At 37.7% G+C, this 27,081-nt stretch overlaps 1 protein-coding gene across 1 annotated transcript in view; it reads right to left on the bottom strand.

Annotated features, from left to right (window-relative positions):
• Positions 1 to 27,081, bottom strand: part of LOC114641919 (frizzled-6) — a 198,822-nt gene that overhangs the window by 32,348 nt on the left and 139,393 nt on the right. The window contains exons 3-4 of the mRNA XM_028790945.2: positions 17,095 to 17,291; positions 1 to 803 (exon numbers count right to left, since the gene is read on the bottom strand). The exon at positions 1 to 803 is cut by the window's left edge and continues 206 nt beyond it. Of these exons, the coding sequence (XP_028646778.1) occupies positions 1 to 803; positions 17,095 to 17,291 (1,000 nt within the window). The remainder of the gene's footprint in view (positions 804 to 17,094; positions 17,292 to 27,081) is intronic.

Here is a 27,081-nt window from a genome sequence, read left to right as displayed (position 1 = left end):
CATGATTAAGTGAAATGATGCCAGCTAGGAGCATGGAGAGTCCCAACACAACACTGATGCACAAAGGGGCTAGGACAAAATAGCGCAAGGAATCCAAGTCATATAAGCCCACAAAGCATACTCCACTAATGTTGTCACCTTCCACTTTGTTCATGGCCAAAAGCATGACAGTCAGCACGCCAGGTATACCCCATGCAATAGAATGAAACCACAATGCTTTTTTCTCAATAGCTTCACAGCTCCATTTGGGGCCTGCTGCTAAAAACCAGGTGATAGTTAAGATAACCCACCAAACTGTCCCTGCTGTGGAGAAGAAGTAAAGTAGCATGAAAAGAATAGTGCAGGCCTTATTCTGTGAACCAAGGACTACTGTCTCCATGTTGCCTATTTTTTCACTTGCCCTGTTGCATGAGATATTGTTACCTAAGAGGAAACCAATAAAATACATTAATGATACAAAACTATAGCATACTGCATAGAAGATAATGGGTCTCTCTGGGTAACGAAATCTTTGGACATTAATCAGGAAAGTGAAAAAAGTAAACAAGGTGGCACATAGGCAGATGATGGAAAAAATTCCAATCAAAGTTTTGGCAAACTCTACATCCTCAGCCTTAATGAACATATTAGGGCAGGGTGGTGCACAATCACTTGCACTCAGAAAAGTAGATGACAATGTCTTTAACTGTCTAGGGCACCAGAATCCATATTCTCTCTGCACAGACCGAGAAGGCATCTGGGTGATGAGAAGTTTAGTAGATGGGGCAGACGAGGCCAACTGTGGATCCACACATTTTTCCAGTCTGAAAAATGACAAAACAAACAGATTAAGTCAACACACTTTTAATCTCAAAACTGCTTGGTATTCTTCACCTGTATTTAAAAACAAAAACAAGCTTCTTCTTTGTGTAAAGTACCTATGATGAGGAAACATTGCTAGAACTCATGTGAGTGAGCATTAATTATTTAAGCTGGTGAGAAAAATAGGGTTCAGTCTAAGCATGTACAGTATATTAAGAATCATTTCTTTAATTCAGTTTATTAAATGTTTAGATAATTCACAGTTTAAATGCAGTTAAAGAAAACCTCCTATCTCCTAGTTATTGAAAAATTAGGTTTCACCACAGAATTCAGACCATGCATGCTACACAGTGTTTATTCAACAATACTAAAAATAATGCAAATTTCTTCTATCCATGATAATTGTAATCCTTTAAGGTTTGTATGGACATTTAAAAACATGTTTATTTTTCTCAGATAATATCACCAAACTATCATGCACTCTGTTGGTTTCCAATGTTGTAACTTCAAATAGCTAAATAATATGTTAGCATGTGATCAGTGGAAAACTAAAATGACTAAGGTTAGCACCAGCAAAGATGACTTTGAGTTGGACAGCACATCAAACTTCATGTCGGCAGCTGCTGGATCTGATATACTTAAGGATGTCAGATAACATGTATTTTTAACATGATTTCAAATTTCCAAATATAGTGAGCTTACAGCATTTTGAAAGCCATTTTATGTGCTGCCTGACAGTATCAGTGACTGTACAAATGTTTTTCAAGTATGTCGAGTTCTGCCACTGTCTTAGTCCATCTTTTTCCTTTTTCCACTCTGTCATAGTACAGTACATCAAACACAAGACTTTGGTAAAATGAGCCTCTCTTCTACTTGAGCAATATAAAAGATGTGCTTTCCTTGCAGCCGGTCGGCTTAATTTGACAATCAATGAGCACTCAGACAAAATTAAACCTGTTTAATAGCAAACTGCATACTGTTTATCACTGAGTCTCTGCAGAAGCCACACTACATTACTGATAGTCATAAGCACATACCACAACTCACCTGGACTCTCTGGGATTATACAAACGAAGGCTACAACTGATAATCACTGGAAAAGTCGTGTAGTGTTTTACGCCATTTTGCACATGCTGTAATCCAGTTTAAAGCAGTAAAGAAATTTTCATTTATTGTGAAATAAATCTAATATTGCTTTAATACTGACTGAACCCTGAAGTTCCTCTCAATGGAGTCACATTGCATGTGTATAAATGGAAGTGTTTATGTATAGTGTTATTATTTGCATATATCTTCCTTTAAAGTCCTGCATCTATGTTATTAATTTTTGTTTTGCTATAAATAAATATACAGTGGTAGTACTGCTGCCTTGCAGTAAGGAGGCACAGTTTTGCGCTCCAGGTCCTCCCCATGTGGAGTTAGCATGTTCTACCTAAGTGTGTGTGGGTTTCCTCTACGTACTCCAGTTTCCTCCCACAATCCAAGACATGCAAGTTAGGTGGATGCTATATTGGTTCTGGTGTGTGTGTGTGTTCAACCTGTGATGATTTGCGCCCTATTCAGGGGTGTCTCCTGCCTTGCACCGTGTACTTACTGGGATAATCTCCAGTCTCCTGCAACTTTGGTGGTATGGTATGGTATATAAATGTAAAAAGTGAGATAATTGAATACCTCTGAACTATTATGGCCACTGTACTTTAAACCTGTATATTGGAAATGCTACAGTATATAAATAGCAACAACATTTACTTCTATAGCACATTTTCATATGAAGAATGTAGCTCAAAGTGCTTTACAAGATATCAAAGAGAAAGTGACAAAAAAAGAAAAATCAAATCTGATTAGGTAAGAACAGCAATAAATAAGCAACACTGAATAGAAAAAAAAGTTAAAAAAAATCCATATAAGCTTATAAATATAGATATATTAATTAGTAGAAGAGTAGAGCCCTTATAAACAATATCAAGGCAAAAGCATCATACAAATAAAATTTGGAGTTTCAGTAAATAGAATATAACTAAAGAGTATTAAGAATTAATAACATCAAGGTCAACTACCAGTAATGAGAAAAATTCACTGGACTTCAAACCCTCAGGATATGGGTTCAAATCCCATTACTGACACTTTGTGACCATAAGCAAGTCACTTCACCTGCCTGTACTCCATTTGGAAAGCCAAAAGAAATGTACCCAGTTTCATCTCTCAAATGTTATCAGTCGCCTTGGATAAAGGTGTCACCCTAATATTTCTTTTCCTATCGCAAGCATCAATTACTTGAAACAATCCATAGAATTTGGGGATAAACACCAGTTTTGGTTTTTTTTGGAAATAAAAAGACAAGTTTTGATTAAACAAGAATTTGTTTGCATATTTTCACAACCAGTCCATAGAGGATGCCATATTTCTTCATGCCATCCTAGCTAGCACATTGGGATAATAAGAACAGTTACTCCACCGTCCTGTTAATAGACTATAGCTCGGCATTTCAACACTGTTGTACCATCGATGCTGACCACCAAACTCTTCAATTTAGGATTCAATGATGTCCTTAGGATTTCTCAACATGTGCATGTTGGCAACAAATTTCCTCATCCACAATGACCCTCAACACAGGTACTCCACAGAGTTGATACCCTTTCTGTACTCCTAGGCTGTGTTCACCGATGAATTTCTGGCCAGATGCAGCTCCAGCTCTATTAATTAATTTGCTAAATACACTGCCATCATCGGCCTGATCACCAACAATGATAAAAACACATTACAGAGAAGTTGTCTCTCTGCTGACTCAGTGGTGCCAGGACAACTATTTCCCCTGTAATGTCAGAAAAACCAATAGATGCTATTGACTTCAGAAAGCAGGCCACACACCCACCTGCATTGGAGGGGATGCTGTTGAAAGAATGAGAATCTTTAAATTTCTTGGAATTACCAAAGCTGAAGAACTGTGGTGAAAAGGCTTACCAGCACCCCTACTTTCTCTAACGCTCCATTTGTCCATCTGTGCTCACAGACTTCTGCAGCTACATAGTGCATCATTTCCTGGTATACAGTATATGCCTTGAAGACTGTAAAGCACTGCAGAGTGTGGTGAAGGCAGCACTAAATATTACCCACTCACAGCTGCATACAAATTTGGTTACAAATAATGTAACATTTAAAGCCAGAGATGTGAACTCGAGTCACACAACTAAAGTCACAAATTTGATGGCTTCAGACTCGACTTGACAAAACTGAAATAGATTTGAAACTGGACTTGGACTTGAGCAGCAATGACTTCCACTTGAACTTTGATTTCTGCCCTATGACTTGAGAAGGCTTGAGATCTAGCTAATAATAATAATAATAGATTTTATCTATATAGCACCTTTCCCATGCTCAAGGTGCTTTGAAACTCTTTTGTGTGTATTTAAATGAAAGCAGAGAGAAAGCTCCTACATACTATACATTTTAACTACAAAGATTATAAAATTGTTATGAAAAAAAAAACTGCAACATGCAAATCATGTGGTATAATCTCAGATGGATATGTAACAATCTTGAACTTCATTCAACATTTGAGGCACAAATAATGGTAAATTTGGTTTAAGAAGTAATTAGCGAGCCAGATGTAAGTCACAGTTGAACTATAAGTTAGTAATTGTGAAAAGGCTGTCAATTTAATATAAATGTTGATTTTTTATGTTATACACTATATGGACAAAAGTATTGTGACACACCTCTTAATTATTGAATTCAGATGTTTCAATCAGACTCATTGCCACAGGTGTATAAAAATCAAGCACCTAGCCATGCAGTCTCCATTTATAAACATTTGTGAAATGTAATGGTTCAATCTGAAGAGCTCAGTGACTTCAAGAGTGGTACTGTGACAGGATGCGACTTTTGCAATAAGACAGTTTGTGAAATTTCATCCTTGTGGAAGCGGAAGACCACATAAAGTCACAGAGCGGGGTCAACAACTGCTAAGGTGCATGGTGCATAAAAGTCGCCAATGCTCTGCTGATTCCATAGCTGAAGAGTTCCAAAGTTCAGCTGGCATTAACTGTGTGGTGGGAGCTTCATGGAATGGGTTTCCATGGCTGAGCAGCTGCATGCAAGCCTCACATCACTAAGACCAAAGCCAAGCATTGGATGGAGTAGTGGAAAGGACACCACCACTGGACTGTGGAGCAGTGGAAATGTGTTCTATGGAGTGATGAATCACTCTTCTGTGTTTGGCAGTCAGATGGGTGAGTCTGACTTAGGTGGATGCTGGGAGAATGTTACCTGCCTGACTGCATTGTACCAACTATGAAGTTTGGTGGAGGAGGGATAATGGTATGGGGCTGTTTTTCAGGGTTTGGACTTAGGCCCCTCACTTCCAGGGAAGGACAATCTTAATGCTTCAGCATACCAATACATTTTGGACAACACTATGCTTCCAAATTTGTGGAAACAGTTTGTGGAATTCCCTTTTCTATTCCAGCATGACTATGCCCCAGTATACAAAGCAAGGTCCATAAAGACATGGTTAGATGAGTTTGGTGGAGTAGCATCCACTTGCAGAGCCACAGCACCATACGTCACCACAGTTTTAGACCCGCAAGTGGCGTCACCTTCGTTTCAGGACTGACTTTGCAAAATTACTTTTGGAAAGTTTCGGCAGGTCTCGGCAAAGCCCGGAAAGTAACGCCGGGTCAAAGACCCATTTAGAAACCAAATAATATGCATCATTGTGAAGTTCAGAGGGTTTCTGCCATCACGTCGTGTCATACATCAAACTAAACAATATGGATCGTTTCTGTGAAATACACTATTAACATTTACATTGTGTTCAGGTCTTTGGGAACCATTTAACATGTCGACAAATTTAAATCATCAAGATCTGTGTTAATTGGAAATAGTTTTTCGTTTACATTCATGAAACGAAATACTCAATATAATTATAATGTTTACACCATGTTAGAGTTTAGTAAAACATTAATAATAAAAGTGATTATGTTTTCAAAATGTACTATGCACATGTGCAATATTGTTCTAAACCAGTTTAGAATAAACATTTAAGCCAATCTAATATTTTTAAACATGTATGTGAAGAAAATGGCAATACATATTCTACACTAAATTATGCAATATATTAATTGCCTTATATAGAACTGCTCTAGTTTTTGTCACTTGTTATTATAAACAATGGGCCATCAAAAGAAAAAAAAATAAAAATACTAATAAGAACACAATTTATTTATATAGCACCCTGCCCAAAATTCAAAAAGAACAACATGACCTATATAACATTGGCTACAAATAATATCTTCACTAAATAAAGATAAATACAGGATATACAAAACATTCAAATAGAATAAAAGACAATAATGCAGACTAAAATACAACATATAATACTACAAAAAAAAATCTTGAACAAATAACAAATTGTGATAAAAATTCAAACCCTGAGTACCTGGACAGATAGAGGGGGTAAACTGAAATTAGGGGCAGAATGTCAGGTCTATTTAATGTCTTCCTAAACAAATGAGTTAAAACAAATGAATGGAGTCAGCTGATGTCATTAATTTTGGGAGATCATTCCACAGTCAGGGCGCTATATACATCTGAAGGCCCTGCTGTCACCCACAGAGTGCAGGTTAGTGGGGGGCACAGAATCAGAGGACCTTAGTGGGCAGGTCAATAACAGAATTTGATATTCAATCCTGTAAGACACAGGGGGCAGTGAAGGTGCAGCAGGATGGCTGTGATGTGCTCGCTGTTGTTGGTTCGTGTCACGACTCTTGCAGTTGAGTTTTGAATCAGCTGGAGCTGTGATATAAGATTATATTATTATAAAATTAAGATAACTTAATTATTATATTATAAATTAAGGCATGCGGGTTGCGCTGGACATGACATAAGCTACATAGAGTCTGACAATGGGTCCAAGGATTTCATTCCGATACCTAATGGCAGTCAAGGTGTCGTTGTCTATCCTGTAGAGGTCTGCGCGTCCCTCCATGGATAAGCCTCCCCAGACAATCACTGACCCACCACCAAACCGGTCATGCTGAATGATGTTACAGGCAGCATAACGTTCTCCACGGCTTCTCGAGACCATTTCATGTCTGTCACATGTGCTCAGGGTGAACCTGCCCTGATCTGTGAAAAGCACAGGGCACCTGCCAGTGGTGGACCTGCCAATTCTGGTATTCTATGGCAAATGCCAATCAAGCTCCACAGGGCCCACTAAAGGATGTCGGGCCCTCAGGCCACCCTCATGAAGTTTGTTTCTTTTTGTCAGAGGTCAGAGACATTCACACTAGTGGCCTGCCTGCTGGAGGTCATTTTGTATGTTCTGGCAGTGCTCATCCTGTTCCTCCAGACCTGCTGATGGGTTAAGGACCTTCTCTGGCCCTGTCCAGCTCTCCTAGAGTAACTGCCTGTCTCTTGGAATCTCCTCAATGCCCTTGAGATTGTGCTGGGAGACACAGCAAACCTTCTGGCAATGGCACATATTGATGTTCTATCCTGGAGAAATTGGACTACCTGTGTAACCTCTGTCGGGTCCAGGTATCGCCTCAGTAGTGACACTGACTGTAACCAAATGCAAAACGAGTGACAAAACAGATGGGGAGGGAAAAATGTCAGTGGGCTCCCTCCACCTGTTAAACCATTCATTCCTGTTTTGGGGGTCATCTCATTGTTGCCCCTCTAGTGCACCAAAGCAGCGAAAACTGATTAACAAGCCCCTCTGTTACTTAACTGACCAGATCAATAGTCCAAAAGTTTCAATGACTTGATGCTATACTCTAATTAAAAAGTGTGCCTTTAATTTTTTGAGCAGTATATTTTAATGTAATATTGTGGTTTTATAAGTCACTACACAAATTACTGAAATACACTCAATGATAGTTTTGGATATCCCCTCCCACTTCACAAATGCAGTAGTTTACAAACATCATATTTTAATTTTTCTTTGAGAAGCATGAAAAATAATTGTGTTGAATCTCAACTTATGATTACATTTTTGCTACGTATGTACTATTGAGGGACTTCTTTTTTTTTTTTTTAAATCAGATGGCCACTTTATTTTAACAAGCAATGTATTAAAAATAAAAACTAACCTGATTACTCTTTACTCTCAGATCACATTCTATTTGTTTATCAAGCAGAACTGAATATTTAAATTTTCTACATAATACTGTAATAACTGTACAGTTCAGCAGGCTAAAATAACACAGTGAGACACTCAAACACACTCACCATGCATACACAGTACTGGTGCCATCATTGATTCCCCTATGGATTGGACTGTTGAATCTCCACAATGGCTGTACATGCTGGGGTCTTTGGCACATGTCGTCCCAGTAGCATGTGAGGTGTCACCAATGGTTTACCCTGCTCCTCAAGAAGGCTCTGTCTCCTTCTCCCTGTTCCAGTCTCGGTTCAAGGTTGTCGAGATGACAAAAGTATTTTTTTCTGAGATGTTCAATATGTTGAAAAAATTGCCTGTGGCCAGCATCCAGCGTAATGTTTTGTCTAAATTCTCCACTCCTCTTTTTGTAGCATTATAGTCCATTATCATTTCCGGCCATGGCATCTCCTATCCCTGTGCAGATCACATTGTTCACCAAGGATGTGTCATTTGTTTAGACAAACTTTGATGTCTTCACTGGCCTATTCTGTGTGGCTAGCAGTTGAGATGGGAGCTCTGGCTTATTTTTCCTTATTGTGCTAAGCATTGTTACTTTCCTCTTGAGGAGCTACTGTCCCAGTTTGTGCAAAAGTTATTGCAAATGGCGTTGTGGACATGCAACTTATGTCATGTCCAGGGTAACCCTCATGCCTTAATTTCTCACAGCAGTTCCTCCATCTGACCTCCCTTTGTTAATGAAATGACATCCTCTGCTCTTCTGTATCTCTATGCTTCCCCTTGAGCAAGTTATTCGTAGCTTTGGTCTGGGTTATCATTTTTATGCAGCTGATGCTTTGATCTATTTCAGTGTTAAAAGTGACACTTCATCACAGCTTTCTCAGCTCACAACTTGCCTCAGTGAAATTAAAGTAAAATTAAAACCTGAACAGAGAAAAACTCTTTAAAATGAAATTGCAACATAACTGAACTCCTGCAAAGTAGCACTAAAGTGCAACTTAAGAAAACAAGCTCCTCTTCGACCATTCTTGGTGATGATCTTATCAGAACTTCTTTTACTGCAAAGAATCTCGGTGTCACTTTGATTCCTCCTTTTCTTATTTCACCCATGTAAACCATATTAAGAAACTTTCTTACTTCTACCTGTGTCACATTTTTTATTCCTCTCCTTTTCTAATGCTGAGAAACTTGTCCCTGATTTTATCACATCCTGCATTGATTATTGTAAGTCACTACTACTTCACTGCTCCCTGTGTCTTACAGGATTGAATATCAAATTCTGTTCTTGACCTGCCCACTAAGGTCCTCTGATTCTGTGCCCCCCACTAACCTGCACTCTGTGGGTGACAGCAGGGCCTTCAGATGTATATAGCGCCCTGACTGTGGAATGACCTCCCAAAATTAATGACATCAGCTGACTCCATTCATATGTTTTAATTCATTTGTTTAGGAAGACATTAAACAGACCTGACATTCTGCCCCTAATTTCAGTTTACCCCCTCTATCTGTCCAGGTACTCAGGGTTTGAATTTTTATCACAATTTGTTATTTGTTCAAGATTTTTTTTTGTAGTATTATATGTTGTATTTTAGTCTGCATTGTTGTCTTTTATTCTATTTGAATGTTTTGTATATCCTGTATTTATCTTTATTTAGTGAAGATATTATTTGTAGTCAATGTTATATAGGTCCTGTTGTTCTTTTTGAATTTTGGGCAGGGTGCTATATAAATAAATTGTGTTCTTATTAGTATTTTTATTTTTTTTCTTTTGATGGCCCATTGTTTATAATAACAAGTGACAAAAACTAGAGCAGTTCTATATAAGGCAATTAATATATTGCATATTCAGTGCAGAATATGTATTGTCGTTTTCTTCACATACATGTTTAAAAATTTTAGATTGGCTTAAATGTTTATTCTAAATTGGTTTAGAACAATATTGCACACATGCAATACATTTTAAAAAATGTAATCACTTTTATTATTAACGTTTTACTAAACTCTAATGTGGTGTAAACATTATAATTATATTGTATACTTCGTTTCATGAATGTAAACGAAAAACTATTTTCAATTAACACAGATCTTGATGATTTTAATTTTGTCAACATGTTAAATGGTTCCCACAGACCCGAACACAATGTAAATGTTAATAGTGTATTTCACAGAAACGATCCGTATTGTTTAGTTTGATGTATGACACCACGTGATGGCAGAAACCCTCTGAACTTCACAATGATGCATATTATTTGGTTTCTAAACGGGTCTTTGACCCAATGTTACTTTCCGGGCTTTGCCGAGACCTGCCGAAACCTTCCAAAAGTAATTTTGCAAAGTCAGTCCTGAAACGAAGGTGACGCCACTTGCGGGTCTAAAACTGCGGGTCTACAACTGTGGGTCTAAAACTGTGGTGACGTATGGTGCTGTGGCTCTGCAAGTGGATAGTATTGGTTTGATGTGGAAGAACTTGACTGGCCCACAAAGAGCCCTGACCTCAATCCCATCGAACACCTTTGGAATGAACTGGAACGGAGATTGCAAGCCAGACCTTCTTGTCCAGCATCATTGCCTGGCCTCTACAGAATGAATGGGCACAAATTCCCACAGAAACACTCCAAAATCTTGTGAAAAGCCTTCCAAGAAGAGTAGAAGCTGTTATGGCTGCAAAGGGAAGACCAACTCCTTATTAAAGTCTATGTATTCTAATGCAATTTCATTAAAGTCTCTGTTGGTGTAATAGTCAGGTGTCCCAATACTTTTGTCCATATACAGGTGCTGGTCATAAAATTAGAATATCATGACAAAGTTGATTTATTTCAGTAATTCCATTCAAAAAGTGAAACTTGTATATTAGATTCATTCATTACACACAGACTGATGTATTTCAAATGTTTATTTCTTTTAATGTTGATGATTATAACTGACAACTAATGAAAGTCCCAAATTCAGTATCTCGGAGAATTAGAAAATCAATTAAGACCAATGCAAAAAAAGGATTTTTAGAAATGTTGGCCAACTGAAAGGTATGAATATGAAAAGTATGAGCATGTACAGCACTCAATATTTAGTTGGGGCTCCTTTGGCCTGAATTACTGCAGCAATGCGGCGTGGCATGGAGTCGATCAGTCTCTGGCACTGCTCAGGTGTTATGAGAGCCCATGTTGCACTGATAGTAGGCCTTCAGGTCTTCTGAATTGTTGGGTCTGGCGTATTGCATCTTCCTCTTCACAATACCCCATAGATTTTCTATGGGGTTAAGGTCAGGCGAGTTTGCTGGCCAATCAAACACAGGGATACCATGGTCCTTAAACCAGGTACTGGTAGCTTTGGCACTGTGTGCAGGTGCCAGGTCCTGTTGGAAAATGAAATCTGCATCTCCATAAAGTTCGTCAGCAGCAGGAAGCATGAAGTGCTCTAAAACTTCCTGGTAGAAGGCTGCGTTGACCTTGGACCTCAGAAAACACAATGGACCAACACCAGCAGATGACATGGCACCCCAAACCATCACTGATTGTGGAAACTTTACACTGGACCTCACACAACGTGGATTCTGTGCCTCTCCTCTCTTCCTCCAGACTCTGGGACCTTGATTTCCAAAGGAAATGCAAAATTTACTTTCATCAGAGAACATAACTTTGGACCACTCAGTAGCAGTCCAAAGGCGAGACGCTTCTGACGCTGTCTCTTGTTCAAGAGTGGCTTGACACAAGGAATGCGACAGCTGAAACCCATGTCTTGCATACGTCTGTGCGTGGTGGTTCTTGAAGCACTGACTCAAGCTGCAGTCCACTCTTTGTGAATCTCCCCCACATTTTTGAATGGGTTTTGTTTCACAATCCTCTCCAGGGTGCGGTTATCCCTATTGCTTGTACACTTTTTTCTACCACATCTTGTCCTTCCCTTCACCTCTCTATTAATGTGCTTGGACACAGAGCTCTGTGAACAGCCAGCCTCTTTAGCAATGACCTTTTGTGTTTTCCCTCCTTGTGCAAGGTGTCAATGGTCGTCTTTTGGACAACTGTCAAGTCAGCAGTCTTCCCCATGATTGTGTAGCCTGCAGAACTAGACTGAGAGACCATTTAAAGGCTTTTGCAGGTGTTTTGAGTTAATTAGCTGATTAGAGAGTGTGGCACCAGGTGTCTTCAATATTGAACCTTTTCACAATATTCTAATTTTCCGAGATACTGAATTTGGGACTTTCATTAGTTGTCAGTTATAATCATCAACATTAAAAGAAATAAACATTTGAAATACATCAGTCTGTGTGTAATGAATGAATCTAATATACAAGTTTCACTTTTTGAACGGAATTACTGAAATAAATCAACTTTGTCATGATATTCTAATTTTATGACCAGCACCTGTAGTGTAGTTTGTATTTGTTGTGTCTACAAGCCTGTGTGGCTGTTCAGGTACAGCACCATGGATTGACAGCATGTCAACTTTGCTCAAACCGAGAAGGTCAGCTTTCTTAAAAAAAAAGATAGTCAGACATGCTTGATATGTCCAACTTCAATGACATGATACAGTGGCAAATAATTTAAAAAAAAAAAGAATTTGTCAGAAAATGGATTAAAGCTAAAGGAATAAACACACAGCTGAAAAGGGGGAAGGATAAAATGATGAATGAATATCCTGTGTTACTGTCTCTAGCCAGAAAGAAAGTATTTGGGCTCGGATTACATTAAGTGCTAGTTAATCAGTACTGAGTTCTATCATTTTTTTACAACAAATAAAAGGAAAATGTAAAATTTGTCTCCAAAATCATTACTACCTTAATCAGTAATGGGAAGCACTCAGAATGAGTTCCCTGTTAACTTTATACCAGGTGCTCAGTCAGATAAAGGCTCTTAATATTATTAAAATGCATAAAACAATTAGTTTACTTACTGTTACTCTTGAAGTTCATGATTTTCTCAGTCAAAAATATTCACCAATGCCCTAGCAGTGCTTCATTCTTCTTACAGACTCTCAAAATGATTGTTGGCCAATTTGGTCTTTTGTAAATGCAATGCATCGTCGGTCTAATTTTTTTCCAGCTTTTTATTGTTATGTTCAGTAGCACTTTGAAAATTGTTTCACATTACATTTGTACTTACATAATACTTCTTTCTTTTTACAACAACAACAACATTTATGTATATAGCACATTTTCATACAAAAAGTAGCTCAAAGTGCTTTACATAATGAAGAAAAGAAGAATAAAAGACAAATAAGAAATTAAAATAAGACAACCTTAGTTAACATAAAAAGGAGTAAGGTCCGATGGCCAGGGTGGACAGAAAAAACAAAAAAAAACTCCAGAAGGCTGGAGAAAAAAATAAAATCTGTAGGGGTTCCAGGCCACGAGACCGCCCAGTCCCCTTTGGGCATTCTACCTAACATAAATGAAATAGTCCTCTTTGTAGTTAGGGTTCTCACGGAGTCACTTGATGCTGATGGTTATACAGACTTCTGGCTTTTAATCCATCCATCATTCATCATCATTTTTATCCATGTATTAGCATGGATTTAATAGTTTGAAACTGTGACAATACACGTAATGTTAAAAAAGCATTTGTGATCTAAGAAATCGCATTACATTTGGCAAAAACAAATTCTAACTTGTTTGGGACATGCAGTTTGAGACTTGAGACTATGACTGAAGACTTGCCCGTCATGACTTGGGATTTGAACTGGGACTTGGGTATAAGAACTTGAGACTTACTTGTTACTTGCAAAACAGTGACTTCTTCCCACTTCTGTTTAAAGCACTATATACATTAAGAATGTGCTTTTTTGGAGAATTAAAGTATTTACACTATGGTCTAACTGATATTGTGTGGCTTCCATTAAAAGCTGGCAGCTGTCTGTGAGTTTACACTACAAGTCTTTTTTTATAATTTTAATGTCTGTGCTATTTAAACATCATATTGGAGCTGTAAGTTCTAATGAAGTGAATGTGTCTGAACAAAATGATGTAATTTCAGCATAAGCACGTGTTTATGTGGAAACATAAGGATACTGTATATTGTGTGTTAGGAGGCAATCATTTAAGCACTGGGGTATGAGAGACCACATAAAGTAAAAAAGCAAAAGCCATGTATACATAATCAGTAAACTCTGAATATATACAGTAGTTAAATGATGTTGGTTTCTTGTTCTTTAATTCCTGCACGTGTTTTTTATTTATATACTTGATCCAATTTGATCTCTAAACCAGCGGCCTAATATATGTTTTTCTTACACATAATGCATATTCACCATACTTCCTTAAAGGACTATTTATTTATGATATTTAGAAAAGTACCCTAAGTTCTTGTCTATAAGCCGCGGCTTATCTAAGGAAAAAAGTTGTGAAAATGAAAAAATAGAATATCGGCTTATACATAAGTCCGGCTTATTCATCCATCGCGGGGGTTGCGTTCCAGAGCCACCCGCGAAATAAGAATATCCGCAAAGTAGAAACCATATGTTTATATGGTTATTTTTATATTGTCATGCTTGGGTCACAGATTTGCGCAGAAACACAGGAGGTTGTAGAGAGACAGGAACGTTATTCAAACACTGCAAACAAACATTTGTCTCTTTTTCAAAAGTTTAAACTGTGCTCCATGACAAGACAGAGATGACAGTTCCGTCTCACAATTAAAAGAATGCAAACATATCTTCCTCTTCAAAGGAGTGAAGCAAACAAATCAATATGTCTGTTTGGCTTTTAAGTATGCGAAGCACCGCGGCACAAAGCTGTTGAAGGCGGCAGCTCACACCCCCTCCGTCAGGAGCAGACAAAGAGAGAGAGAGGGAGAGTTTGTTTTTCAGTCAAAAATCAATACGTGCCCTTCGAGCTTTTAAGTATGGGAAGCACTGTGCAGCATGTCTTTTCAGGAATCAGCTTTACAAAAGATAGCAACGTGAAGATAATCTTTCAGCATTTTTAGACGAGCGTCCGTATCGTCTAGGTGTGCAAACAGCCCCCCTGCTCAATCCCCATACGTCAGGATCACAGATAGTCAGCGCAAGAGAGACAGAAAAGTAAGCCGGGTAGCTTCTCAGCCATCTGCCAATAGCGTCCCTTGTATGAAATCAACTGGGCAAACCAACTGAGGAAGCATGTACCAGAAATTAAAAGACCCATTGTCCGCAGAAATCCGCGATATATATTTAAATATGCTTACATATAAAATCACAATTTAAATGACCGCTACGCGCTCGTGTTGACTCGGCGACGCCCAGAGCAGAAAGAACGCGCTCCGGCCGCTCCAACCGCGCCATGCGGGGAGTGAGAGAGACGCCAATATCTCACACTCTCTCCCCCCTTAAAGAAATTAAATGGGCGCGAGTGAGACCACTGACCTCCCTCCCTTCTATTAGTTATAGGTTATAGTACGTTCGGCTTATCCATGAGTCCGGCTTATCTATGATACGATTTTATTTTAAAAATTCGTATGATTTTTGGTCTCCGGCTAATACATGAGTCCGGCTTATAGACAAGAACTTAGGGTAAATAAATATGTTAACAGATTAATGAAGAATATCATGAGCAAGGGAATTAATTCCTTGATCAGTGCAAATGTGATGTTATACTAATTGCTGCCTCTGGAAGAGGTAGATGTGAAAGTTGTCACAGATAAGTTGAAAATTAACTACTTATAGTTCTCCCTTGGCAGAAAAGGACTGCAAGCAGACAATAGATAATAGATGACAATAGATGAGTCAAGAAGTCACATTTACTTTACAATGATATGGCATATACAAATGGAAGTTTTGCAACACACAGAAAACAATGGTAAACTGTATTTAAGATTATTCATGCCAAAATTAAATATAATCCAATGTGTTAAACTATGTTGAAATGCAATATATACAGTATACAAGTTGGTAATTTAATTTTGGCACTTTTTTTCATGTTATAATTAAAAACATATCAACCAAACGATCGATTGCTTTTCAGAACAGCACACAATTTTTGTTTCAGTTTAAAATACAATAAAACATCATATCATGTCCATAAATTGCATGTCATAACTAAAAGCAAAGCAGACATTTTGCTTAGCGGCAGCTCTGTGTGTATTGCATTTCAGTTCAAGACTACGCTATAATCATATGAAAACTAAATGTAAATAAATGACCAATCAGTGTCAAAATGTGGGGCAAGGGGCATTCTAATCATGAGTGTATTGTACTTTACTTGGAAAGAAGGTAAATAGGGAGTTGACAGGTGGAATACGACAATCTAAATGATGATTTCATTCTCTTGCTTGTCAAAAGAAGGGCAACATATAATATACTATTATATAATACCTGGTTATTACACAGAGTATGAATTAAAGCTACAAAGAAACCAAGCTTGGTGATGCTAAAAATGTTCCACTATTTTCAGTATTTAATTAAAATTGTTAACAAGTCACACAATGATAATTTAAATGCACTGCTTAATTTAACTTGTTTAAAAAAAGCAACTGTAAAGAACATAACGTAAGAATAAACATTTTCACTGAGACCTAAAACATATTTCTTGCCATTTAAGTACACTATTTGACAACTATAATGATTAAACTTATGCCTGCTACCAAAACACAGAAATGTTTAGAAGTGGAATGTCTATCTCCACAAATGTTGATGAACCTTGCTCCACCTTTTCATGCTGATTGGCCATTTGATTACATTTAGTTTTGGCACAACTAAAGCGTGGTATCAAATTGAAGTGCAATATACACAGAACTGTTGCTAAGCAAAATGCATGACATCTGCTTTGCTTTTAGTTATAACATGAACTCTATGGACATGAATTAAAATGCAATATGCTTTTGTATTGCATTTTAAACTACGAGTAAAATTGTGTGCCATAGCGAAGAGCTATTGATAGCTAGGTTGCTATCTTTTTAATTATGTCACAATAAAACCATGACAAAACTAAATGTCCCACTTGAATATGTATTGCATTTCAATGTAGTTAACACATTGGATTACATTTAACTTTGTCATGAATAATCTTCCATAAAAGTAAGGATTAGGGCAAAATCTTTTCAAAAATACACTGCTTGGATTCATGATATATGAGTAAGTATCCTAGTGATTAGACATGCCAAAAACTTAATAGCTAGTAAGATTTTAAACTTTGTGGACATTCAATGAAATTGTATATCCTGTTCTAATGCAATTTTAATACTTTCTGATGTTGTGCATCTTACCTCTCACACTGAAGCTCAGGAGGCCAGGCAATTCCAAATGTTTCTATCAACTGTTTACAGTCAAAGTGCACACGTTCACACAGGCCTTGACAGGGGTGGATCACTCTTACATGTTCTGTACACTCAGGAAGGAATGCCTGACACAGGAAGGTTTGTACATCGGGAGAGCACTGTAGTTTGATAAGTGGAGCAAAAGGCTGAAAGAGGAAAAAGAAAAAAAAACACAAATTAAGACAAGATGAAAAAAGAAAAATTTCAAACATTCTCAATAAATAACATTACTAATGTTCAAATCCTGTGGTGGGTTGGCACACTGCCCGGGATTGGTTCCTGCCTTGTGCCCTGTGTTGGTTGGGATTGGCTCCAGCAGACCCCCGTGACCCTGAGTTTGGATTCAGCGGGTTGGAAAATGGATGGATGGATGGATGTTCAAATCTTTTCCACATAGAGTAATTAACATTTGCATAACACTGCGCTATATCTTTTAAGACATAGTGTTTTGCTATTAAATATAATTTGCATAAAATACAAAGTAATCTTGACACCCATATACTGAAATTTCTTTCAGCCAATTAATAAGTATAAACAAGTAAGAAGTTACAATTATTACAACAAAGTTGTTTCTTGTTGGATCCAGAATGTATTAAGAATGCAGATGGGATACATAATTTATGACCTTGAATAATTACTAATTGCAAGTTATTCATATATATACAGTGTAGTCAAATCAAGTCAAGGTCAAGTTGGGGAGCATGCACTGGTACAGTGCCTTGCTGCACCCACTACACGATGAAACAACTTAGGATCCCAGTTGGCAACACCCCAGGCAGACACGCGGTTTAGTCCCACCCTGCGGAAATGGCCCTCTATCTACCGCAGCCAAGTGTTATGTGGACGACCCCTTGGCCTGGTCCAGCCACTTGGGTCCCCATCAATGAGGATCTTACGAGCTGGATCACCCTTGGGGAAACGCGCCAGATGGCCGTAGTGCCGTAAATGACGCTCCCTCACAATGCAGGTAATGTGCCTCATTCAGGACTCCATGAGCAACCGCTCATTCGACACCAACAGTACCCAAGGATTTTCCAGAGAGACATAGTACCAAAGGAGTACATACATATACACACACACACATATATACACATATTTATATATGCACATATATACACTTACATATATATATACACATACACACATACATACATATATATATATATATACATATATATATATATATATATATATATATATATATAAATACATATACACATATATATATGAATGGAAGAGAAGGTCAGTGATACGGTTTGCATATTTGCAGCTGGAGATCCACAAAGGGAGAAAATTAATCACGTATCATAAAGTAGTTTTTATTCCTGAGCTTTCAGCCCCTGCCAGGGGCCTTCATCAGAGGATAATGCTTAGACTTACAAGAATCAAAGGCAATATATAGCAAAAATTACATGGGGGGGGGGGGGGGGGTTGGTTGTAAATTTTTATTTATTATGAACATGTTCTTCTTAAGTTTGCATATGCTGGATTTATGTCCAAATGTCTGTTGATGGCGTTCTCATTTGATAGCCAAGATTCGGCCAGCTCTCTGGCACTTTTAGTACTGGCCTTCAATCTTATTTGTACATAGGTTTAGGGGAAGGCTACGAAAAGCTATCTCAGAGGTTTAAACTGTCAGTTTCAACTGTAAGGAATGGAATCAGGAAATGGAAGGCCACAGGCACAGTTGCTGTTAAACCCAGCAGGTCTGGCAGGCTAAGAAAAATACAGGAGCAGCATATGCGCAGGATTGTGAGAATGGTTACAGACAACCTACAGATCACCTCCAAAGACCTGCAAGAACATCTTGCTGCAGATGATGTATCTGTACATCGTTCTACAATTCAGCGCAATTTGCACAAAGAATATCTGTATAGCAGGGTGATGAGAAAGAAGCCTTTTCTGCACTCACGCCACAAACAGAGTTGCTTGTTGTATGCAAATGCTCATTTAAACAAGCCAGATTCATTTTGGAACAAAGTGCTTTGGACTGATGAGACAAAAATTGAGTTATTTGGTCATAACAAAAATCGCTTTGCATGGCAGAAGAAAAACACTGCATTCCAAGAAAAACACCTGCTACCTACTGTCAAATTTGGTGGAGGTTCCATCATACTGTGGGGCTGTGTGGCTAGTTCAGGGACAGGGGCCCTTGTTAAAGTCAAGGGTCGGATGAATTCAACCCAATATCAACAAATTCTTCAGGATAATGTTCAAGCATCAGTCACAAAGTTAAAGTTATGCAAGGGTTGGATATTTCAACAAGACAATTAACCAAAACAGAGTTTGAAATCTACAAAGGCTTTCATGCAGAAGGAGAAGTACAATGTTCTGGAATGGCCATCACAGTCCCCTGACTTGAATATCATGGAAAATCTATGGCATGATTTGAAGCAGGCTGTCCATGCTCGGCAGCCATCAAATTTAACTGAACTGGAGAGATTTTGTATGGAAGAATGGTCAAAAATACCTCCATCCAGAATCTAGACACTCATCAAAGGCTACAGGAGGTGTCTAGAGGCTGTTGTATTTGCAAAAGGAGGCTCAACTAAGTATTGATGCAATATCTCTGTTGGGGTGCCCAAATTTATGCACCGGTCTAATTTTGTTATGATGCATATTGCATATTTTCTGTTAATCCAATGAACTTAATGTCACTGCTAAAATACTACTGCTTCCATAAGGCATGTCATATATTAAAAGGAACTTGCTACTTTCAAAGCTCAGTCAATGATAAACAAAAATCCAAAGAATTAAGAGGGGTTCCCAAACTTTTTCCTATGACTGTATATACATATACATATTTCAAATTTTTCTATATATTCTAATTATGAATTCTAATCAAGGTTATTATAGTTTTGCCTTTTTATATTAATTTTTATTCCTATATTTTTTCTGACCTTACTTGGAAATTCAGTTTAGTTTTTAGTTTTCCTTCATTGTGTATTTTTAGTTTTAATTTAGTTTTTATTTTACAAAGACATTTCTATTTTTATATATATATATTAGTTTCAGTTTTAGTAATTATGGTACAGTTAAAGAGCTACTATGCAGTTTAGTTTTTGTGTCACAATGAGACAGAACTGTACACTTAACGGGTTTGGATAGGAGTTTAATGTTAGTGGAAGCTTACTACACTACACAACACAGTTTACTATTTGGTTTTGTTTTTGTCTGATAAAAACAAGCACAATCAAAACCAGGTACTGAATATGAATAATTTTACATGCTTTTATAATTTTTAAAATATATTTTCTATGTCATTTGTGCTGAACGTTGGAACTTTTTTTGTTTTCCTTTAATTTCCCAGAATGGGCCAATTTGTAATGAAATTTAGGTGAATTTTAAGATGTGACAGTTTTTTACTCTAAATGTCTACAGCACACAACATATTCTGCTTCAATGACAATGTGCTTATAATGAATGCCTTCAATATTGCATTTAAACATCTCAAGATACTGTGCTTTGTTATTTTCTACCAGTCATATTGATCTCTGATTCCATCTCAGGCACAAACAATTTATAGACAGACAATTTATAGGCAGGCCTAAAAAGATCAAAAATCAGAAAACAGAATCTACTGTGTTCTGATAGGTGTGATCATGAAAATTACAGGGGCTTAGGAAGAACAGGGGCTCTTAGGCTTGAATCAGTGTGCAGACCCCACCTAGCTGTATTGAGGGAAACAAAGAAAAACAAGCATGTAGTGTCAAGGTTAGGGGCAGTGAGACTTGAATAGCCCATGCATAAGAACAGTAAACCATTAATGAGCCGAGCAAGAGCAGGTAATAAAGGGTATGGACAGGCACAAAATGACAGAGACAGCATCTGAGATTAAGAATAATATATACTGTACATTACCTAAACCTGTTTATCCAGAGCAGGACCACAGAAAACCTGGAGCCTACCCAAGCAGGTTTGGATGCAAGGCAGGAAATATGCCTGGTATGCAATATGTATGATATGGCGGAAATTAAGAACAAAAAGAATATGATGATTTCAACTCTCTATTTTGAGAGAGAGAGAGAGAAACATTGAAAAATTGGGGACAGATATTTTAAAACATAATTCTGCTATTGGATTATTTTCACAATATCTGGTATTAAGAATGATGAATATTAACTAAAAAGATAAATAAATAAATATAGCATAAATATAAAAACACACTAGTATATTTAGCTTTTCATCACTTGGCAGACTCTCTTCGCCTACCTACCTGTAGTTCAGTAGAGACGTTGCCAACTCAGGAATGTTACAAAGTTTGCATTTCTTCGTTGTTAAACAAAGTTTTTAAAGCAAAAGTGATTGGTCAGCAACAATATGCTGATCTTTTATGATGACCTTGTCAGTCTCTCAATCAGTGCTGTTTTATTTTCAAAAATCGGGAGTGGTCTCCCCTAGACTTTCTTATGTACTCAGATATGGGGATGAATATTTGAGGAATAAATTGCAAGACAATGATTATATTATGTACATTAAAGAACCATCAACAACAAATCAAATCAAATTAATAACATATTTGACAATTATAATAAAAGTAAAGTTGAATAAATCAGACTCTGCAGCTGCATGAATAATAAAAAAAAAAAAAATATCGAGTATGTGTTCAGGTAAAGTACCACTTCCAGTTGATGGATTTGGCTCAAAAGTTAATACAGATCTACAATTTTGGTGTAATGACCACATGCCAAATTTCATCCATCTATCTAGTTGCATTTTTGAGTTATCATGTTTACACACATACATACATACATAGTTCCAAAAAAACAGTATTTTCAGACTCGGGGAGGTCTAAAACGTCAAGATTCATCAAAATCTCGAGGTTGAATTTTTTTCAGGATTACTATACTTTCGCTATACTTTGTGTGCGAAGTGGCAAGTGAATTACTGTCAACAAAAAGCAGGCACCTGAAAAATAAACTGAAACGTTACTCATTCGTGATTTTTCTGTCCATACGGTAAAGTTTTTGTTGGCCACCACATTCCAGTTTCAAGCGTTTGAATTACATCTTGATATACAACAAGTGCAAAAAAGGCAGCACGTAAATCGCTTTCTATACCACACAATTAACACGCGTATTCAGCTTGCTCTGTCACCGCAAATGCTATGTGAACACCCACCCGCCATCACCAGCCGCCTTTCACTGGATGAATATGTGCAGGCGGCTGGTGGTGGATGTCTTTCAGTTTTAGAGTTAAAAGTTATAAGGGTTAAAATTAACTGCAAGAATATTCATTCAAAAATGAAAACTAAAATTATTTTAGTAAATTATTTTATTTCATTTAGCCTTTCCAGCTACTTTAACAGTTTCGCTTAATTTTAGTTTTTCATTTCAATTTTATTAACTATTTCATTTCAGTTTATGAAAAAATTTTTAATAATAGTTTCAGTTTTGATTTTAGTTTTCATTAACTATAATAACCTTGATTCTACTAAATATGATGAACTCTACACGCTTGAATGACAGCTTTTCATATACTGTTAGCTATTATGTAACCTGTGAAAAGATCTTAAAACTAGGATTGATGTGTTAATCAAAAATACTATTTGAATTTTCATACCATTACTTGAATAATATTCAATGAGACCCTACCCATCAATGTCACATAACCATAACATTTATTTTTCTGACATATTGAAAATTTTCAACACTAAAGTTTAAAACTTAAAGGATAAGTTCAGTATTTTTCAAGTCGAAATTATGTCTTCACAATCATGGTATGTACAGTGCATCTGGAAAGTATTCACAGCACATCACTTTTTCCACATTTTGTTATGTTACAGCCTTATTCCAAAATGGATTAAATTCATTTTTTTCTTCAGAATTCTACGCACAACACCCCATAATGACAATGTGAAAAAAGTTTGAGATTTTTGCAAATTTATTAAAAATACAAAAATTGAGAAAGCACATGTACATAAGTATTGATAGACTTTGCCATGAAGCTCAAAATTGAGCTCAGGTGCATCCTGTTTCCCCTGATCATCCTTGAGATGTTTCTGCAGCTTAATTGGAGTCCACCTGTGGTAAATTCAGTTGATTGGACATGATTCATTCTTCAGCAGGACAACGACCCTAAGCACACAGCCAAGATATCAAAAGAGTGGCTTCAGGACAACTCTGTGAATGTCCTTGAGTGGCCCAGCCAGAGCCCAGACTTGAATCCGATTGAACATTTCTGGAGAGATCTTAACATGGTTGTGCACCGACGCTTCCCATCCAACCTGATGGAGCTTGAGAGGTGCTGCAAAGAGGAATGGGCAAAACTGGCCAAGGATAGGTGTGCCAAGCTTGTGGCATCATATTCAAAAAGACTTGAGGCTGTAATTGCTGCCAAAGGTGCATCGACAAAATATTGAGCAAAGGCTGTGAATACTTATGTACATGTGATTTCTCAGTTTTTTTATTTTTAATAAATTTGCAAAAACCTCAAGTAAACTTTTTTTACATTGTCATTATGGGATGTTGTGTGTAGAATTCTGAGGAAAAAAAATGAATTTAATCCATTTCGGAATAAGGCTGTAACATAACAAAATGTGAAAAAAGTGATGCGCTGTGAATACTTTCCGGATGCACTGTATTAATTTACCAAATGAAACAGAGTTCTAAAGTGAAGTACTTATCTATAAATTTTAAAAAAGGCCTAACATGCTTTTGTGTTTTGTAATGGAGGTAATGGATACTAGAGTCAGCTTGAAAACAATGGCATTAAAACTTACCAAATATATTCATTTTTCAAGCGGTGTTACCAAATATTGATTAGAATCTTGAGACTGTACACACATCATATCTATGTCATTTTAAGAAAGAAAAGTGCAAAATATTTTTGTGAGATTCTTCCATTTTAAAAGGACATTAGCTGTGTGCTTCACTTTGCTGCTCATCTTCCTCCACGGGGCCAGGGAGGTGGTTTCACCTTAAAGAATCGTCTCCAAGTGCTAGTATTGACACTATTGAATGCTGATGTCAAGATGTGAACTGTTGTCTCTGTTCTGTAGAGAACTAAATAATAATCACTGAAAAAAAATCACACCTGCCTTCACTCACAGTCTGTCACTATATGGAAGCCTATTCCCACCAATCAAAAATTTTTAATTTTTAATTTTAATTTGTTATTTCACAAACATACTGCCGACTGCTGCCACTATCATAATGCATGTGCGAGTTTTAGCAGTCTAGTGAGAGAAAAGTTGAGCATGGGCAAAACAAAAAGGAATTAAAAAACATAAACAATGACCTTAAACCTGCACTTTTAACAAAATACTACTTGAGAAAGTATAACCTGAATTTGAATGCCTTCATAAAATGCCAGTTAAAAAGAAGACAAAAAGAAAATGAGGCCAATGTATTAATTATCAAATTGGTATAGCATATGAGAACAGACATGTCAAAGTAAAAATTAAATGATCGAAACGACTGTTGACTTTGAATGCACTGCTGTTGAGTGATTTTATTGAAAGAATAAGCATCTCTTAAATGGGCATACATTAAAACTTGTGTTAAAACTCTTCAAATACTATCCTCAATTGTTCACACCATTAGCAACTTGATAATTATACTCTACTTCTTCTTTCAGCTGCTACCGTTAGGTGTTGCTACAGCAGATCATCTTTTTCCATATCTTCCTATCCTCTGCATCTTGTTCTGATACACTCAACACCTGCATGTCCTCTCTCACCACATCCATAAACCTTCTCTTCCTCTTTTCCTCTTGCCTGACAGCTCTGTCCTTACCAACCGTTTCCCAATATATCCAGCATCTCTCCTCTGCACATGTCTAAACCAACGCAACCTTCCTCTCTGACTTTGTCTCCAAGCTGTCCAACCTGAGCTGACCCTCTAATGTACTCATTCTTAATCCTATCCATCCTCATCACACCCAATGCAAATCTTAGAATCTTTTAACCTTTATCTGCCACCTCCAGCTCTGTCTCCTGTTTTTGGTCAGTGCCACCGTCTCTAACCCATATAACATAGCGGGTCTCACTACAGTCCTGTAGACCTTCCTTTTCACTCTGGCTGATACCTGTCTGTCACAAATTACTCCTGACACTCTTCTCTACCCATTCCACCCTGCCTGCACTCTCTTTTTGACCTCTCTTCCACAATCCCCATTGCTCTGTACTGTTGATCCCAAGTATTTAAACTCATCCATCTTCGCCAACTCTAATCCTTGCATCCTCACCATTCCACTGACCTCCCTCTCATTTACACATATGTATTCTGTCTTGCTCCTACTGACCTACATTCCTCTCCTCTCTAGAGCAGGGGTGGGCAGATTCAGTCCTGGAGGGCCGCAGTGGCTTCAGGTTTTTGCTCCAACCCAATTACTTAATAAGAAGCCCTTATTGCTCAAGTAACACTTCAGCTTCACTTTAGTTGTCTCGCTCGTTAAGATTTTGAACCCTTATTGCTTATTTTAGTCTTAAACAGCTGTATTCTTGGTTTTTAATTGCTCCTAATTAGCAATACCATGCAAATAACAAAAAAGAGACCAGCATTTCTCCATTTAGCTTGTTTTCATTTACACCTCTGTGTATTTATCACGCACTATTTGGTTTAATTAAATACTTGGAAGGAAAGTGAAGAGAAAAAAGTGAAGCACTGAGAATTACTCATCTGTTTTAGACTTCAAATCATTTGGATGATATCCTTAGAAAGGACAATAAATCTAGGATATGAGAATGACCTGACATGGCAGAGTTAAAGCACTAGCCAGCCATGCAATTAAATAATTGACAAGGATTGGTTTTTAATTAAGCAACTGGGTTGGAACAAAGACCTGCAACCACTGCGGCCCTCCAGGACTGAATCTGCCCACCCCTGCTCTAGAGCATATATCCACCTCTCCAGGGTCTCCTCAACCTGCTCCCTACTCTCACTACAGATCACAATATCTTCAGCAAACATCATAGCCCACGGGGACTCCTGTTTAATCTCATCTGTCATCCTGTCCATCACCACTGCAAATAAGAAAGGGCTCAGAGCCGATCCCTGATGTAATCCCACCTCCACCTTGAATACATCTGTCATTCCTACCGCAGACCTCACCACCGTCACACTTCCCTCATACATATCCTGTACAACTGTTACATATTTCTCTGCTGCTCCCGACTTCCTCATACAATACTACAACTCCTCTCAAGGCACCCTGTTATATGCTTTTTCCAGGTCCACAAAGACGCAATGCAACTCCTTCTGACCTTCTCTATATTTCTCCATGAACACCCTCAGAGCAAACATTGCATCCGTGGTGATCTTTCCTAGCTTCCTCTACTCTTTCCCACAATTTCATACTGTGGCTCATCAATTTTATTCCCCTGTAGTTACTACAGCTCTGCACACCCCGCTTATTCTTAGAAATCGGTACTAGTACACTTCTTCTCCACTCCTCAGGCATCCTTTCACTTTCCAAGATTCCATTAAACAATCTGGTTGAAAACTCCACTGCCATCTCTCCTAAACACCTCTATGCTTCCACAGGTATGTCATCGAGACCAACGGCCTTTCTGTTCTTTATCCTCTTCATAGCTGTCCTTACCTCCTCCTTGCTAATCAGTTACACTTCCTAATTCACTATCTCCACATCATCCAACCTTCTCTCTCTTTCATCCTGTTTGATCATCAGCCTCTCAAAGTACTCTTTCCATCTACTCAACACACCCTCCTCACTTGTGAGTACGTTTCCATCTTTATCCTTTATCACCATAACCTGCTGCACATCTTTCCCAGCTCAGTCTCTGTGTCTAGCCAATCAGTACAGGTCCTTTTCTCCCTCCTTTGTGTCCAACCTCTCATTCGACTTATCATGCACCTTTTCTTTAGCCTTCGCCACCTCTCTCTTCACCTTACACCTTATCTCCTTGTACTCTTGTTTACTTTCTGCATGTTTCTGACTATCCCACTTCTTTGCCAACTTTTTCCTCTGCATACT

The sequence above is a fragment of the Erpetoichthys calabaricus genome, chromosome 13 (genome assembly GCF_900747795.2).
Source record: "Erpetoichthys calabaricus chromosome 13, fErpCal1.3, whole genome shotgun sequence".
NCBI classification, from domain to species: Eukaryota; Metazoa; Chordata; class Cladistia; order Polypteriformes; family Polypteridae; genus Erpetoichthys; species Erpetoichthys calabaricus.
The sequence above is the reverse complement of the archived record's forward strand: the minus strand, read 5'-3'. Positions and strand labels throughout refer to the sequence as shown.